Source organism: Protopterus annectens, chromosome 10.part0, assembly GCF_019279795.1.
Source record: "Protopterus annectens isolate FY-2018-M chromosome 10.part0, PAN1.0, whole genome shotgun sequence".
NCBI classification, from domain to species: domain Eukaryota; kingdom Metazoa; phylum Chordata; order Ceratodontiformes; family Protopteridae; genus Protopterus; species Protopterus annectens.
In genome coordinates, this window is record NC_056744.1 from 1,009,028,595 (window position 1) to 1,009,041,496 (window position 12,902).

The 12,902-nt window shown below is 42.5% G+C and overlaps 1 protein-coding gene across 1 annotated transcript in view; it reads right to left on the reverse strand.

Annotated features, from left to right (window-relative positions):
* The window catches only part of HECTD3 (HECT domain E3 ubiquitin protein ligase 3), a 1,089,315-nt gene that overhangs the window by 846,418 nt on the left and 229,995 nt on the right, over positions 1-12,902 (reverse strand). Inside the window, exon 6 of the mRNA XM_044085764.1 lies at positions 6,750-6,868. Within this exon, the coding sequence (XP_043941699.1) occupies positions 6,750-6,868 (119 nt within the window). The remainder of the gene's footprint in view (positions 1-6,749; positions 6,869-12,902) is intronic.

Below are 12,902 nucleotides of genomic sequence, written 5' to 3' on the forward strand. Positions count from 1 at the left end.
TCGTGTGGGGACTCTCGCTTCCCAGCTATTAAATATACCAACTCCAAGGTCACACTACTTTAGAATAAAAGGTTATTTGGTTTTGATGGAAAACAAAGCACTTCCCTTACTTCAAACCAGCATGATTATAGTCTGGTTGTGTGATGATGCATCCCCCACATTAGGGATTACAAGACGGCATAGTGCCCTGCATTAGTAACCTATTTTATAAGAACCTTATTATTCTATTAAATAATCTTTAATAACCTGCAACTTCACTTATATGCTGTTTCATACTTTTAAGTTAATTTTTTATGTTCATAGGAGCTTACTAGGCTAATGACCCTGGGGGCCCTTACAAGCCTAGCCAAGAGTTTATCCCCAAAAAAGAAACCTCAGTCAGCCTCTGTCACCCCTGTCTATGAGGGACAAAAGTGGAACCCCTGGGACAAATTTGCTGTTTCCCATCCACTCATCAAGGTTGTGCTTGAAGAGAGTCAGCAAGCTACTCTGTTTGACATGCATAAGAAGTCTATTCCAGAGACGGGGCAGCCTCTGGGAGAGGAACCCGTCTCTCCAGCAAGTTTTGTTGATGTCGCATATTAGATTTAGGCCTATCGAGAGGGTAATGCGCGAGGAGTTAGACTTATGGATATGAAGCATCTCCAGTAGGGCAGGGTCCAATACTGCCTTGTAGGCGAGACACCTCTGAGGAATCTGCATGATACCAAGTAAAGTGATAGTGATTTGAGCCTGTCCGCATAGGACAGGTGTTGGAGGCCATGGATTCTTTGTGAGGTATTTCTGTGGCCTTTCCAGTTGGTGTAGGTGTTTGGAGAGGTACATACCAAAAGGGGCATTATATTCAATTACAGGTCTAATGAGGGAGGAGTGCTTAGCGATAATAACCTGCTCTTTTCTGGATGCAATCCCTTTACTTACGAGATGAACCAAGTAAAAGGCTTTTCTGATCACTGCTGCCACATGATGGTCGAATGTGAGATTTTTGTCAACCTGATTTCCCAAGTCTCTCACCACAGGTTGTGTGCTTAGGGGGTTGCCGTTGATGTGGTAATCAGTAGGAGCCATGTTTTTACCAAATAGGTTCATAGGTAGGTACTAGGCTATCATCCCAAGGGCCTACATAAGCCTAGCCAGCAAGGTTCCATGGCTTACGCCACCCAAGAAAGTTATTTTCCTGTGCCACTGTCGAGCAGAGACACAGAAGTGATCCCCGGAGTGTATCTTGAAGAGTGCTAATGAAGAACTTTGCTTGACATAGATGGGTAGCTTGTTCCAGAGTATAGGAAGTCTCTGGGACAGGAATCTATCCCTGCAGTGTGTCCTGTTTATTGTGGTGACAAGGTTTAGGTCCCTAGAGCATGTAGCTCGGAGGGATTGGGATTTCTTTAGGTGTAGCATGTCCAAGGGATTGGGATTTCTTTAGGTGTAGCATGTCCAACAGCTCTGGGTTTGACATAGCTTTATATGTTAGGCAGAGATCACATTTTTTTTGTGTTTAACTTAAAGCCATGACTTTGGCACCAGTCGTTTGCAGCTGTGAGACCCTCCTGCAGTATGTTAACATAATTTGGAGAGTCAATGACAGCACACAACTTACAGTCAGCTACAGGTACTTTGTCTTTGCCTGGACCTCTGAGAAGTAAATGCCAAACAGTAGGGGTCCCAAGACAGATCCCTGGGGAACACCACTAGTGACAGGTCTGCTATCAGAGGTGGTGGTGCCTATTTTGACTTGTGAGTCCTACCTGTGAGTCAGCTGGCCACCTATCTGATGAGATAGGGATTAACACCAAGTTGTGTAAGCTTTTCGATGATGTCCGAGTGGGAGATCGTGTCAAAGGCCTTGGCCAGGTCAAGGTAAGCTGTATGTACTGACTTTCCCCTCATCCAGAACCTTGGTGACAGTCTCAAAGAAGTCAACTAGTTTCAACAGGCAAGATCTGACCCTGATGAATCCGAATTGGATGGGGTCGAGTGCTTGGAGATTGCCTAGGTCCTTGTTTATGAGATACATAATAATACGCTCCATGGCTTTACAGAGCAGACTTGTCAAGCTAATGGGACAACAGTTTCCTGGGTCAGTAGTGGCACCACCTTTGTGCAAGGGGATGACAATGGAAGTTCTCCACTCTGCTGGAATGAAGACTGTAATTAGGCTGTGGTTGAACAGGGTGCTCAATGGCAAAGCTAGTTCTTGATGGAGACTGTGCAGAATATAGCCTGGAATACTATCCGGTCCCATGGAAGCAGTGTTCTTTGCCTTGGATGGGGCCTCTAACATGATCTACGGAGATGTGAGGTGTAGGACAAGTATTGGGGATGTCAACTGGGACTGGGGGGGGGGACTATAAGGGGGTGAAGTTGCTGAACCTATCAGCTACCAGGTTAGCCAAGTCAGCAGGATCAGTGTAAGTGGTATCATTAAGTACAAATTTGGAACAAACTTGGGCTTTGCCATGGAGTTTCCTAACACAACTGAAGAAGGACTTGTGGTTTCCCTTTGTTTTGGAGGCTAGCTTCAACTCATAATTGGCTTTGGAGTTTTTCACTAGTGATCTAATTTGCTTGTTGATGCGGAGAAGTGAGTTTTTCCAGTTTGGAAATTGTTTTTTACCCTTGGACAACAGTTTTTTCCTTTTGTTGTAAAGCCTGTTGGAGGATGTCCACCAGACAAGTTTGTGTTTCCTTGAGGAGCAGGTTTTAGTTCTGTTTGGTATGGATGAGTCCATGCAGTTGTACAGGTGCTTGTACACTGCACTGGCGTACTGTTCAGGATAGCTGTCTGCATCCTCTAAGGGAGGAGGTGGTGTGAAGCTGCTGATACCCTCCCTTAGGAGGTTGTATTCAACTTTTGAGAATTTTTTTAGCCTGGTTAGGGCTGGGGACCGATGATCTGATCTCACCAGCTAAGACCATGCTATGGGAGTGGTGCAGCGGTCACCCATGTTGGTGAGAACCAAGTCCAGTATTTTATCTCCCCCTTGTGGGGGATAAGTGTGTTAAAGCTGATAAAGTCAAGGAATAGTTGGGTGAGTGCATTAGTGCAGGAATAGTTCACCCAGTTTACGGTGGGGTAGTTGAAGTCACCAAGGATCAGGGTGTTTAAGGGGGTACCTTGATGGAGTCAAGTAGGTCCAGGTAGGAGGAGTGGATGTACTGAGACATGGAAGGGGGTCTATAGCCGACTAACTTGGATGAGTGTCTTGCTAACTGTCAGTTACACTGGAATTACTCCAGGTGCGTCATGATGGCAAACCAGTCTGGAGGTGTGCCTGTCTTTAATGAAGATAGAAAGACTGAGAGTGTTGGAGTCTGACTTCATTCTGGGGTCGGAAAGTGTGGAATGAGGTATAGCCTGGTAAGGCAAGGGTGCTCTCCATAACCCTGAACCACGTTTCCGTGACTGCACACACATTGGCATCTTCCAGTGTGAGGAGAGCTTCCAGTGAATGCATTTTCAGATTAAGGCTCTTGGCATTGAGCAGCATGATCTCCAATTTGCTTTTTGACAGATCTTTTATGATTATAGATTTGTCTTCGGGACATAGCCTAAAAAAGGCACAATGGGGGAAGGCAAGAGCCTAGGCCAACATCTGCAACCCCAGTGGTGACAGGTTGAGGCCATCTCTGGAAAAGCATCAAGGCCTGTCAACTGTATCATCCCAGGCAGACAGATACTGTATCCCCTTGGAAAGACACCAGAAACTAAGCCAATTGTTGGAAGTCAATCATTTTTTGTTAACATTGTGGTATAATTCTTGGTGAAGGAAGGATGCTGCTTAGGGCTAGGGTCATACCTGCCTGGAGCACATACTCAGAGCTCAATCATGGCTCTCTTCATATAGTCCAGGAGGTACGTCTCAAGTCATTCACATCAATATGGACACACTTGTACCTGTTGTGGAGACGCTTAAGTGCGTGCGTAATGTGGTGGATTCTAGTGCCTGACCTTCTCCTTGTTTTTGAGCCTGGTGAGGGGGACATCAGTGTGTCTCACTACTGAGTCGTCAATGATTAGTATGTTTGGTGTATTGTTATGCCTTAAGGGCTGTGTTGGTTTATTGTTATGCCTAATGCGCTGTGTTTGTGAGACACAGCTGTGTTGACTACTGTGTATGATGTGACTGGTGTTGTGTGTGGAATATTTGTGAGTGCGTTTTGGAGGTCTCTGTTGTTTAGTTAAGTTTTTATTGAGGACCCCTTCATAGGTGGGGTGTGTGATTCTGTGATGCGGGTGGTGTGGTGTTTGTGCTGGCAATCTCCTCTTTTTTTAGTTTGTTATCTAAATTTTTATTAAAGTGAGAATTGTCATAAAACAAATACTATGATCAAGGCCTGAACTGACCAAGTTGCAGAACACAACACAGAAGCAAGGGGGTTGCATCTCTTAACACAGTATGCAACATTAGATGTGCACTGATGGGAGGCACATGTGGCCCTGACCATAGTCTAAATAATGCAATAATTCTGTGCCTAGATGAGGATCTCTGAAGAGAAAATACTAAGACTAGTTCAGTGTCCAAGGCTTTCAAAGTCATTCAATTAGTTCATACAGTTGATGGTGGACATAGCAGGGTATCTTTCTGTGCCACTGGGGACACTAGCAGTTCAGGAAAAGACTTGGGCCAATGGTAGGGCTGGCCAGAGGAAGTATATGATGAAGTGGCAGATGAATAGCTCTCCTATTCTTAGGAAGGGATTGCAGACAGATGCCTACGCAACATCTGTTGGAAACCAGCAGTCTCATGTCATCTCCTCTTATTACAGAGAACAGTGGCAATTTCTTGATATCACTTAACTAGTCAATCCCATAGCTAGGGACCCTGACTGGGCCACTGAGAGAATGATAGCTCCTGGCTTTAAGACCATATCTTCCCAGGCTGATCCCTCATTCCATGGGGCTACAAATGCATTATCATAGAGGTCAGCTTCCTGAGAAGTCAGGAGGACCTCCCAGGGTAGGGTCACATCCAAGAGTACCCAGAAAGCCACTGAAGAATCTGCTGCTGAGCAAGGGTAGAAGCCAGGGAAACTACATTTGCAGAGTAAGCAGGTGGGGGGGGGGGTCAAGTTGAAGTTTATCAGAGAGTTTACTTCCTAAGCACCAACAATGAACAAACGATTAGCCATGGACCATTAAAAAAAAACTGCAAGATGAATTTTTATCTAGTAGCAGTTAGCACTCCTCCAAGCAAAACAGTAAACACGGTGATATCATAACATTGATAATTAATCAATAACAAATTATTCAACAAAGAAAAAACAATGCTAGTACAAGTAATGCAGTTACAAAAAAATAAGTTAAAGTCCATAGATGTAGGACTGACTAGAGCAATGGCAGCAACAAATATATATTTTCCAGTCTTAAAGTCTGACCTCATGGCATTACAGTTGAGTGCACCACACAATAAAACACAACTCAAGAGGTTCTCCAGTCAAAGCAGAAGTTAGTCTGAAATAATACAAAGACAACAAATAACAAAAATGGCATTTGGCAAATCCATGAGATAATCAGCAACCACTAGCTGTCAGCACTCCTGTTACACTCCCACTAAAACAGGCACACTCCAACTAGTTCTACAATCCAAATGAATGATATTAAGGAAGGTTGGCATGCAGGCTAAAAAAGGCACTCTTCACACTTGTAGTAGTTCCCAGATAAAAAGATTACAAAAGCTAACAACAAATGAATGTCTCCAAACTCCAAATCCAGTTGCAGCAAAAAGCATCTTGATACCTCAAAGCCAAGAAGAACATAATCTGAAACAATGTGGTAATATAACAAGGTAACAAAAGGCTGTCAAAATAATCAGACACCATCCATACATACAGACTTCTGTCTGTGATAATGCCAGGAAGCAATAACACTTTACATGCATAACTGTAAACTCAAAGTGCTGAAAAGCAAGATAAAACAATATTCATGAGATCTGTCGTAGGCAGACACCTATGTCTATCCTGAATGAAGCAGTATGAAAAACATAAAAGCTCAAGAGGACTATATACATACAGTGACTGGAGGTCAGGAATGAACAGTGGACTCCTAGATGTGCAAGGAATAAACTGTAACCATTAAGCCTTTAGGCTTCCCAGTGCTGTGTGGCTGGTTTACTTCACTAAATCAGATTAAATGGACAGTTCATTTTCTTCACATCTGTGTTATTCTCATCACATATCCCAGATTTCAGGCACACAACATATGCAATGACTAAGAGTTAATGCTCTTGTTCTTGCAATCTTGAAAAAGGACTACAAGCACTACCTTTCAATGTTGACCTCACTGGTTACTACTCATCTGTCCTCAAGATGATGCAAGAAAAATAGTCTTGTGAATGTGCACCCACTGACATACACAGAGATTAAAAAAAATAAAAACGTTCTGTTAGTTCACTGATTAAGAAAAAAGGAACACAGGCAGGAAAATACCTATTTGCTGAACCAGTACAGATGCAAAAAAGGCAATGCTTAATAGTCACTACATATAAACAAACAAAACATGGACCTTGAAGCTTAGCCTTACTTTATTAAAAAAATATGCAGGCTGAAGATTCAACTATATTTTCATGCAGCAATCATGCTGGCCCAGTAAGACAGAAACTGCTATGGCCCAATTAAATACTGCTCAGAAAGTTCCACAATGTTAAATCAAATTACCTAAGAAAAAATAATCTACCAAATGAGTTTCAGCATAGTATTCAGGAAAAAACAAACAAACATCAGCTGAACACCCACAAGCCATTACTTACTTGACAATTATAGACTTTCTCATGTGCAGACGTATCCAGTGCAGGCCCTGAGAGCCATCACTTTCCCAATAGGTTTCAGCAAATCCATCTGTCAGGCACCACGCACTGGAATCCTCCTGCTGGAAACAAATGAGAAAAACAATTTAATTTTTTGTATGTCTATCCAGAATAACTAAAAGACAAACTGCATGTTTTAAATAATATTCTTTCATGAAGACATGCACACTGCTTCCCTTAATAAAATTCAACTCCTGTATGCTTTTTATTGTGAGTATTGTTAGAAAGCACTAGCCCACTCAGAACAACAGTAAACACTTGAGAATGCACAAGTATCCATGGGAAATTGCAAAAACAATGTTACTTCTTCTAGCCTGACTTCCAGAGTGTCTCCAGAAGTCCTTGAAGAACAGCAGAGACACTCTGCTGCCCAAGATGTTAGTATGATGAATGGCTACAAGAAGAGAGCAGCTTCCTCAATTTTCATTTTTTCTGGGGGGGGGGGGGGGTGAAGAAACAACTTGAAGTGTGCTTCAGTCAAGGGCAGATAATGACTCCCAGTCTTCACTTTGTAAATTTCTGCATCTCTAGGACCAAAGTCTAACAGGTTCCAGATATGTGCCCTGTGAAGATAAAGTATGTGCAGGAGAGAACCCAAGACCAATATACGAGGGGGTGCTGAAAAGTTCTAAACCTGACCAAAAAGGGAATGATGTGGAGCTATGAAACGTACAAGTTATTAAACATATTCTCCCTGAAGTTCAACACACTTGGCACACCATGTCTGAAGTTTCTGTAACCCTGGCAAAAAGTCTGCTGAAATCACCTCCAAATCACTCAAAAATTGTCACCCTTTCAAACTCTTTTTAAGGTTTGGAAAACAGGAAATGTCATACAGAGCAAGATATGGTGAGTAAGGTGGATGGTTTACACACTCAAACCCCCATTTAATCAAAACATCCATTGTTTTGCCAGCCTTGTGAACAGGTGCATTGTCTTGCAAAAAGAGAACTCCTTTCCACAGCTTCTCTCTCTTTTTTTCTTTCAATGCCTCCTTTCGTCAGCCAGCAGATTACAGCAGTATTCTGCATTAACTGTTTGGCCCCCTGGAAGATGGTCATTACACCACCTTCCTAATTCCAAAACATGGTGGCCACTACCTTTCCTGGTGACTTTTGGATCTTGAACTTCTTTGGCCTTGGGGAACCTGAGTGCCGCCATTGCATGGACTGTTGTTTTGTCTCAGGATCACCGACAGTAATTAGTCATTCCAAAAAGTTGGCACCAGCTCAACGAAAATGCGCAAAATCAATTTGGAAATATCCACTGGACGTCTTTTTTCACTGGCATTTAAACATTTGGGCTCCCACATGGCTGACTGCTTCTGCATACCCAACTGCTCATGAATTATAAACCCAACCCATCCCCTCGATATCTGTAGTGTCTCAGTAATTGTTTTAGCCAATCTGCTAAAATCAGGTCATGGACATGATCAATAATTTTAGGAGTTGACACTGTTTGAGGCCTCCCAGACCTTGCTGCATCTTTGGTCTGTAAATCTCCATGCTGAAAGTTTGCACACCACTTCTTCACAGTTGAGCAGGAAGGGCACTTGTCACTTAATGTTTGCATCATACATTCTTGGATTTCCTTTGGAGTTTTCTTCCATAGGAATAGAAACTTCATGATGGCTAGGAGTTTCACACTTAAATTCCACACTTTTCGTCGACGTGGTTTAATCAATGATCTGAAACAATGTCAAAACATAGCATTACTATTCTTCAAATTGGCACTTTACAAGATGAAATAACCCTCTTTTCAGCTACAGAGGCAAAACAATGCTCAGAATTTAGAAAGTCGGTCAGACTTGGAACTTTTCAGCATCTTGTTTTACTCCGATACTAGCCACTTACCTCCTTTTGCCTTTGTAAGTATACATTTGTGTGCATGTGTGCAAGTATGTGTGTATATGCACATATACAAAGACATGTAACTACATGTGTGCCCACATGCATATACACTCCCACACCCAGACACTTGCACACTATTTAACTGTATAGACAAGATCATCACTTACTTTGACAAACAGACAAAAGGGGGGAGGACATGTTGGGAGGCATGAAACTTTCTTGTTGCTTGCGGAGATCGGTGATCAAGAAGAATGGCACAACCAGGCTAACAAATGTGTACTTAAAAAGGTTGCATCACTTCAAAGGTGAAGCATTCCACTACACTCACATGTTGGGCACAAAACACTAGCACAGACAGTTACGGCTGATATCTCAAATGGCATATCACATAGTCAGAAGCAGTATGTCCACCTTCTCCATATCCACTCCCACCCCAGTCATGGGGCATTCATATCTCACAGTGTCAGAATGCCATCTTTGCCCAGAGAGATGAAGCCAGTTTAGAGAAGCAATCCTTTCACGATGAACTCAAATACACAGTGGCCCCGGGAAGGATGGGATGATAGCATGTTTCTTTATTTTATTTAGTCTCTGTTGGACTTGTCGGTCCTTCTAGGCAAGTGACCTCTTTTCAAGTAAGGCCCGAGATGGTATTTATACCACTAGGAGAAAGTTGGCCTGGGTACCTGGGAACTTGCACTAGTCTTTTCAATAGGCATTGTGGGATCTTTTACATCCACCCAAGCTTCCAATAACTCAAGTAGACAAGACCTTTGGTTAACATCTCAGCCAAAGGTTGATACACTCAGGAGTGCAGCATCCTCTTTATGTTTCATTGCAGTATCTGCAATCCATCTACCTGGTGCGCCAAAGGCAACTGTGTTACCTGTTGCACCGCTGACACTGCATGTGCAGAAGGGTTCAAAGTCAGAGGTGACTCATCCCACCTGTACGTCCACAAGGAAATTCTACCCACATAAAGTAGGCTGATGTCCTGGTAGAGTGCAATCTCACAGGATATAGGTTTTCTCCTTATTGTAACAGAAAATAATGAAGCTGGTCAATCACTTAATGTTAGCCTACAAACCAGTCTACTCTTCTTGCACAGCAAGAAGGATACAAAGAGTTGATCCAACTGAGTTTGTTTTGCTACACATTATACGAGCCTATGCACCTTCAAACAAATGTAATAACACTTTACTCTCCGATTTGGGGATTGAAATAAAAAAAAAAGGAAGTTGCACATACATATGCCACCTTGTGTATGAATACTGTGCAGGTTCTTTAGAATAAGAGCTTGTAGTTTAAAGTTTCTTCTAGCTGAGGTGACAGCCATCAAGAACATTGTCTTCAAGGGCAAGCATTCAAGTCCCACTGATGAACTTGGTCCAAACAGGGACAGAGTTATATTTTTTCACTATAAAATTAAAATCTACAGGAGAATAAAATGCTTTGCGGATGGACTTCAGGCACAGAACTCTTTCAGAAATTGCTTCAAAGTGTCATAAACAGATGATGGGGTCCAGCAGGATGCATGAGCAATGAATGAAATGTGTACCTTGACAGAGATCTATCCTTGAAGAGCCTGGCATTATACTGTCAAACGTCTGGCACTTCAGCCTCTACGGCCGGAATTCTCCCAGAGGTACAGTACAAGCAGAATGACTAAGACATAAAATTTTCTAGTGCTGCTCTCTGGTATCCTGCATAAATGTGCAAAACTGGGTTAATGGGCATCAAAACGAGAGCCATTCAAGCTGTCAACCTGAAAGTTTTCAGGCATGGATGCACCAAAGCCTAATCCTACCAAGTCTGTAGGATGCAGGTCGGGGGGGGCTGCTGCAGAAACCTTTCTTTTCAGTGTTGGTCTAGCTAAAAGACTCGCGCCTGCCCTGGCCACAAATTCTCTACTAGATGGATCCTGGCTTTGTTACTAGCCATTTGCAGCATTCTGGGAATGGAAAAGTGGATAAGACACCACAACAGGATGGATAATGGATTCACTGCCTATGCTTTTTTACATAAGCATCTGGAACAAAACACTTCCATACAGTAATTTCTCTTCAATGTAAAAAGATCTTTCAGAGGGAGACCCTATCCTTCTTCCAGAGTCTGGAAGACATTTGGTGCAGTCCAAATTCATAGCTGTTGGGTTTGGCCCTGCTCAGCTTGTCCACTACTGTGTTTTAGTCAGGACTGTGTAAGGCTTGGAGAGACAGGATCAACTGGGAACCTATCTTACAGGCCATCTTATGCATTCTGTACATTTTAGACAAGTGGGCACCCTCCTTGCTTATTTATCACGACTGAAATGTTGTCTGACATTACCTGTAAAGTCCCTGGTTATCATACTATTTTGAAGGCTTAGGGCCATCATTTCATTTAGACTTATGTTTCTCCTTATCATGGTGTCACTCCACTCACTGTCAACTGTTAAGTGCTACACCCCAAACTTTGTGTGAAGTATCCATATTCAGGGTCTGTATCCTTTCTAGAAATCACAGAGAGTATCATTTGACTCCTTTCCATTTGCTGGGGCCATTAGAAAATCCCCCCTTTCAATGGGAAGGGTGTGTCAGTCCTCAGGTTTCTTTGATACCACTATTTCATATGCAGCTTAACCAGGGGTACCATCAGTATAAAAGCTAACTTGTAACAGAGTGCTCTTAAGAGCATTACAATGCAAAGGAAGGTCCTCTCTGCCAAGTCAAAAAGAAAAGGCTCAATTGAGAGGCATTATCCTCAGGTAGGACCAATCTGCCTTGTTCTGAATCAAATAAGATCCCTAAGAAAATACTAGTCTTCCTCCACAGAAATGCTCAACTTGGTTAAATGACGGCAGAACTAAAGATTGGGGTACACCATACTCTGCCTAGCCAAACATTCTCTATCAATGCTACGTCAATTAAGAAACCATATGCAAAATGGTAAATCTGGAACTCCCCCCTTGGGTCCTGAGATGGACAAATACTGCAGCAAATCATTCTGTGAACACTGTGGATGCAGCAAACAGACCAAAGGGTAAGGAGGTGAGCTGAAAGTAATTGTTCTTGAACCTGAACATCAGGCACTGTTTGCACATTTGCCTGTGTTCCCCGAGGATGGGAATGTGCAGATATGATTTCTTAAAATTCAAGGCAACTAAAACAGCATTTTACAAAACAAATGGAAGCAAAGACCGCACACAACTGGCATCTTAAGCTTGGTGACTCAATCTTTTTTTCCCCAAGGTTAACTACAATGGGCTAAGTGACACCTTTCCTTGGGAGGAGAAACTGTTTGGAATAAAAAGGAGTTCCCAATGCAAAGGCGGTGTTAAAGGATGTTGTGTCAGCTGCACCTAATCCAATGGGGTAAAGGGAAATCTTAATAAAAAGTAAAAAAAAAACAAAAAAAAACTTTGATTTCTGTCTTTAGACCAAGGCTGTAATATCTTTTATCCATGTGTCTAATGTTGAGCCGAAAAAATTTTTCTTAAAGTGGAAGGGAAGGAAGGGAACAGAAAATTCAGAGCACATTCAGTAATTTCTGCTTTCATTATGGGTTCCTCTATGCTTAACAAGTACAGATATATATTTATTTTTTTTTGCAGTCTGAAATCTCCTTTGAACACAGTTTAAATAAACTGATAATCAGATTAAGCATTTCTTCAAAGGAAAGATCTTCTGGTGGGGAGCTTAACAATATGCGACTGTCGAGAGTTCAAAGCAGGTGGTTAGGAGATGTGTGGAGAATCCAAGGTAGAGGAGTCCCTATTCCTGCACATACAAGAAGTCACTCCCAAAGTGGAAGGCTGGATTGCCTGATGATTAATTATGCATCATGTGGTATCACACTACTCTCTGAATGCCCTATAGTCAAAGATGGCACAGGTCAATGTTGGTATGGCCAACTTCTGGACCTTGGGCCTACCAGAATGGAAGATGCAGACAGTTTTCTGCATGAAGTAATTTTCATGAAACCTGCATAATAAAGGTGGACTCTGAGGCTTCTCAAATAATTAGTATATGCAAATCCTGTTAAACAAATTTCATACGGTGATGGTGTAGCCACGTTTGAAGGATGCTCACCTGTCACTGATGTCTGAGAACTGGCATCATGCCTGGATAGCTGGAGACCTATAAAGCTATAACAGAAAATCTTACTATTTACCTCCAAAGGGATCAGACCAACTGGGCCTATAGGTGCCACAGGCTGTGACATTGTGGACAGACTAGTCAACACCCTGCCAATTCCAATATTCTTG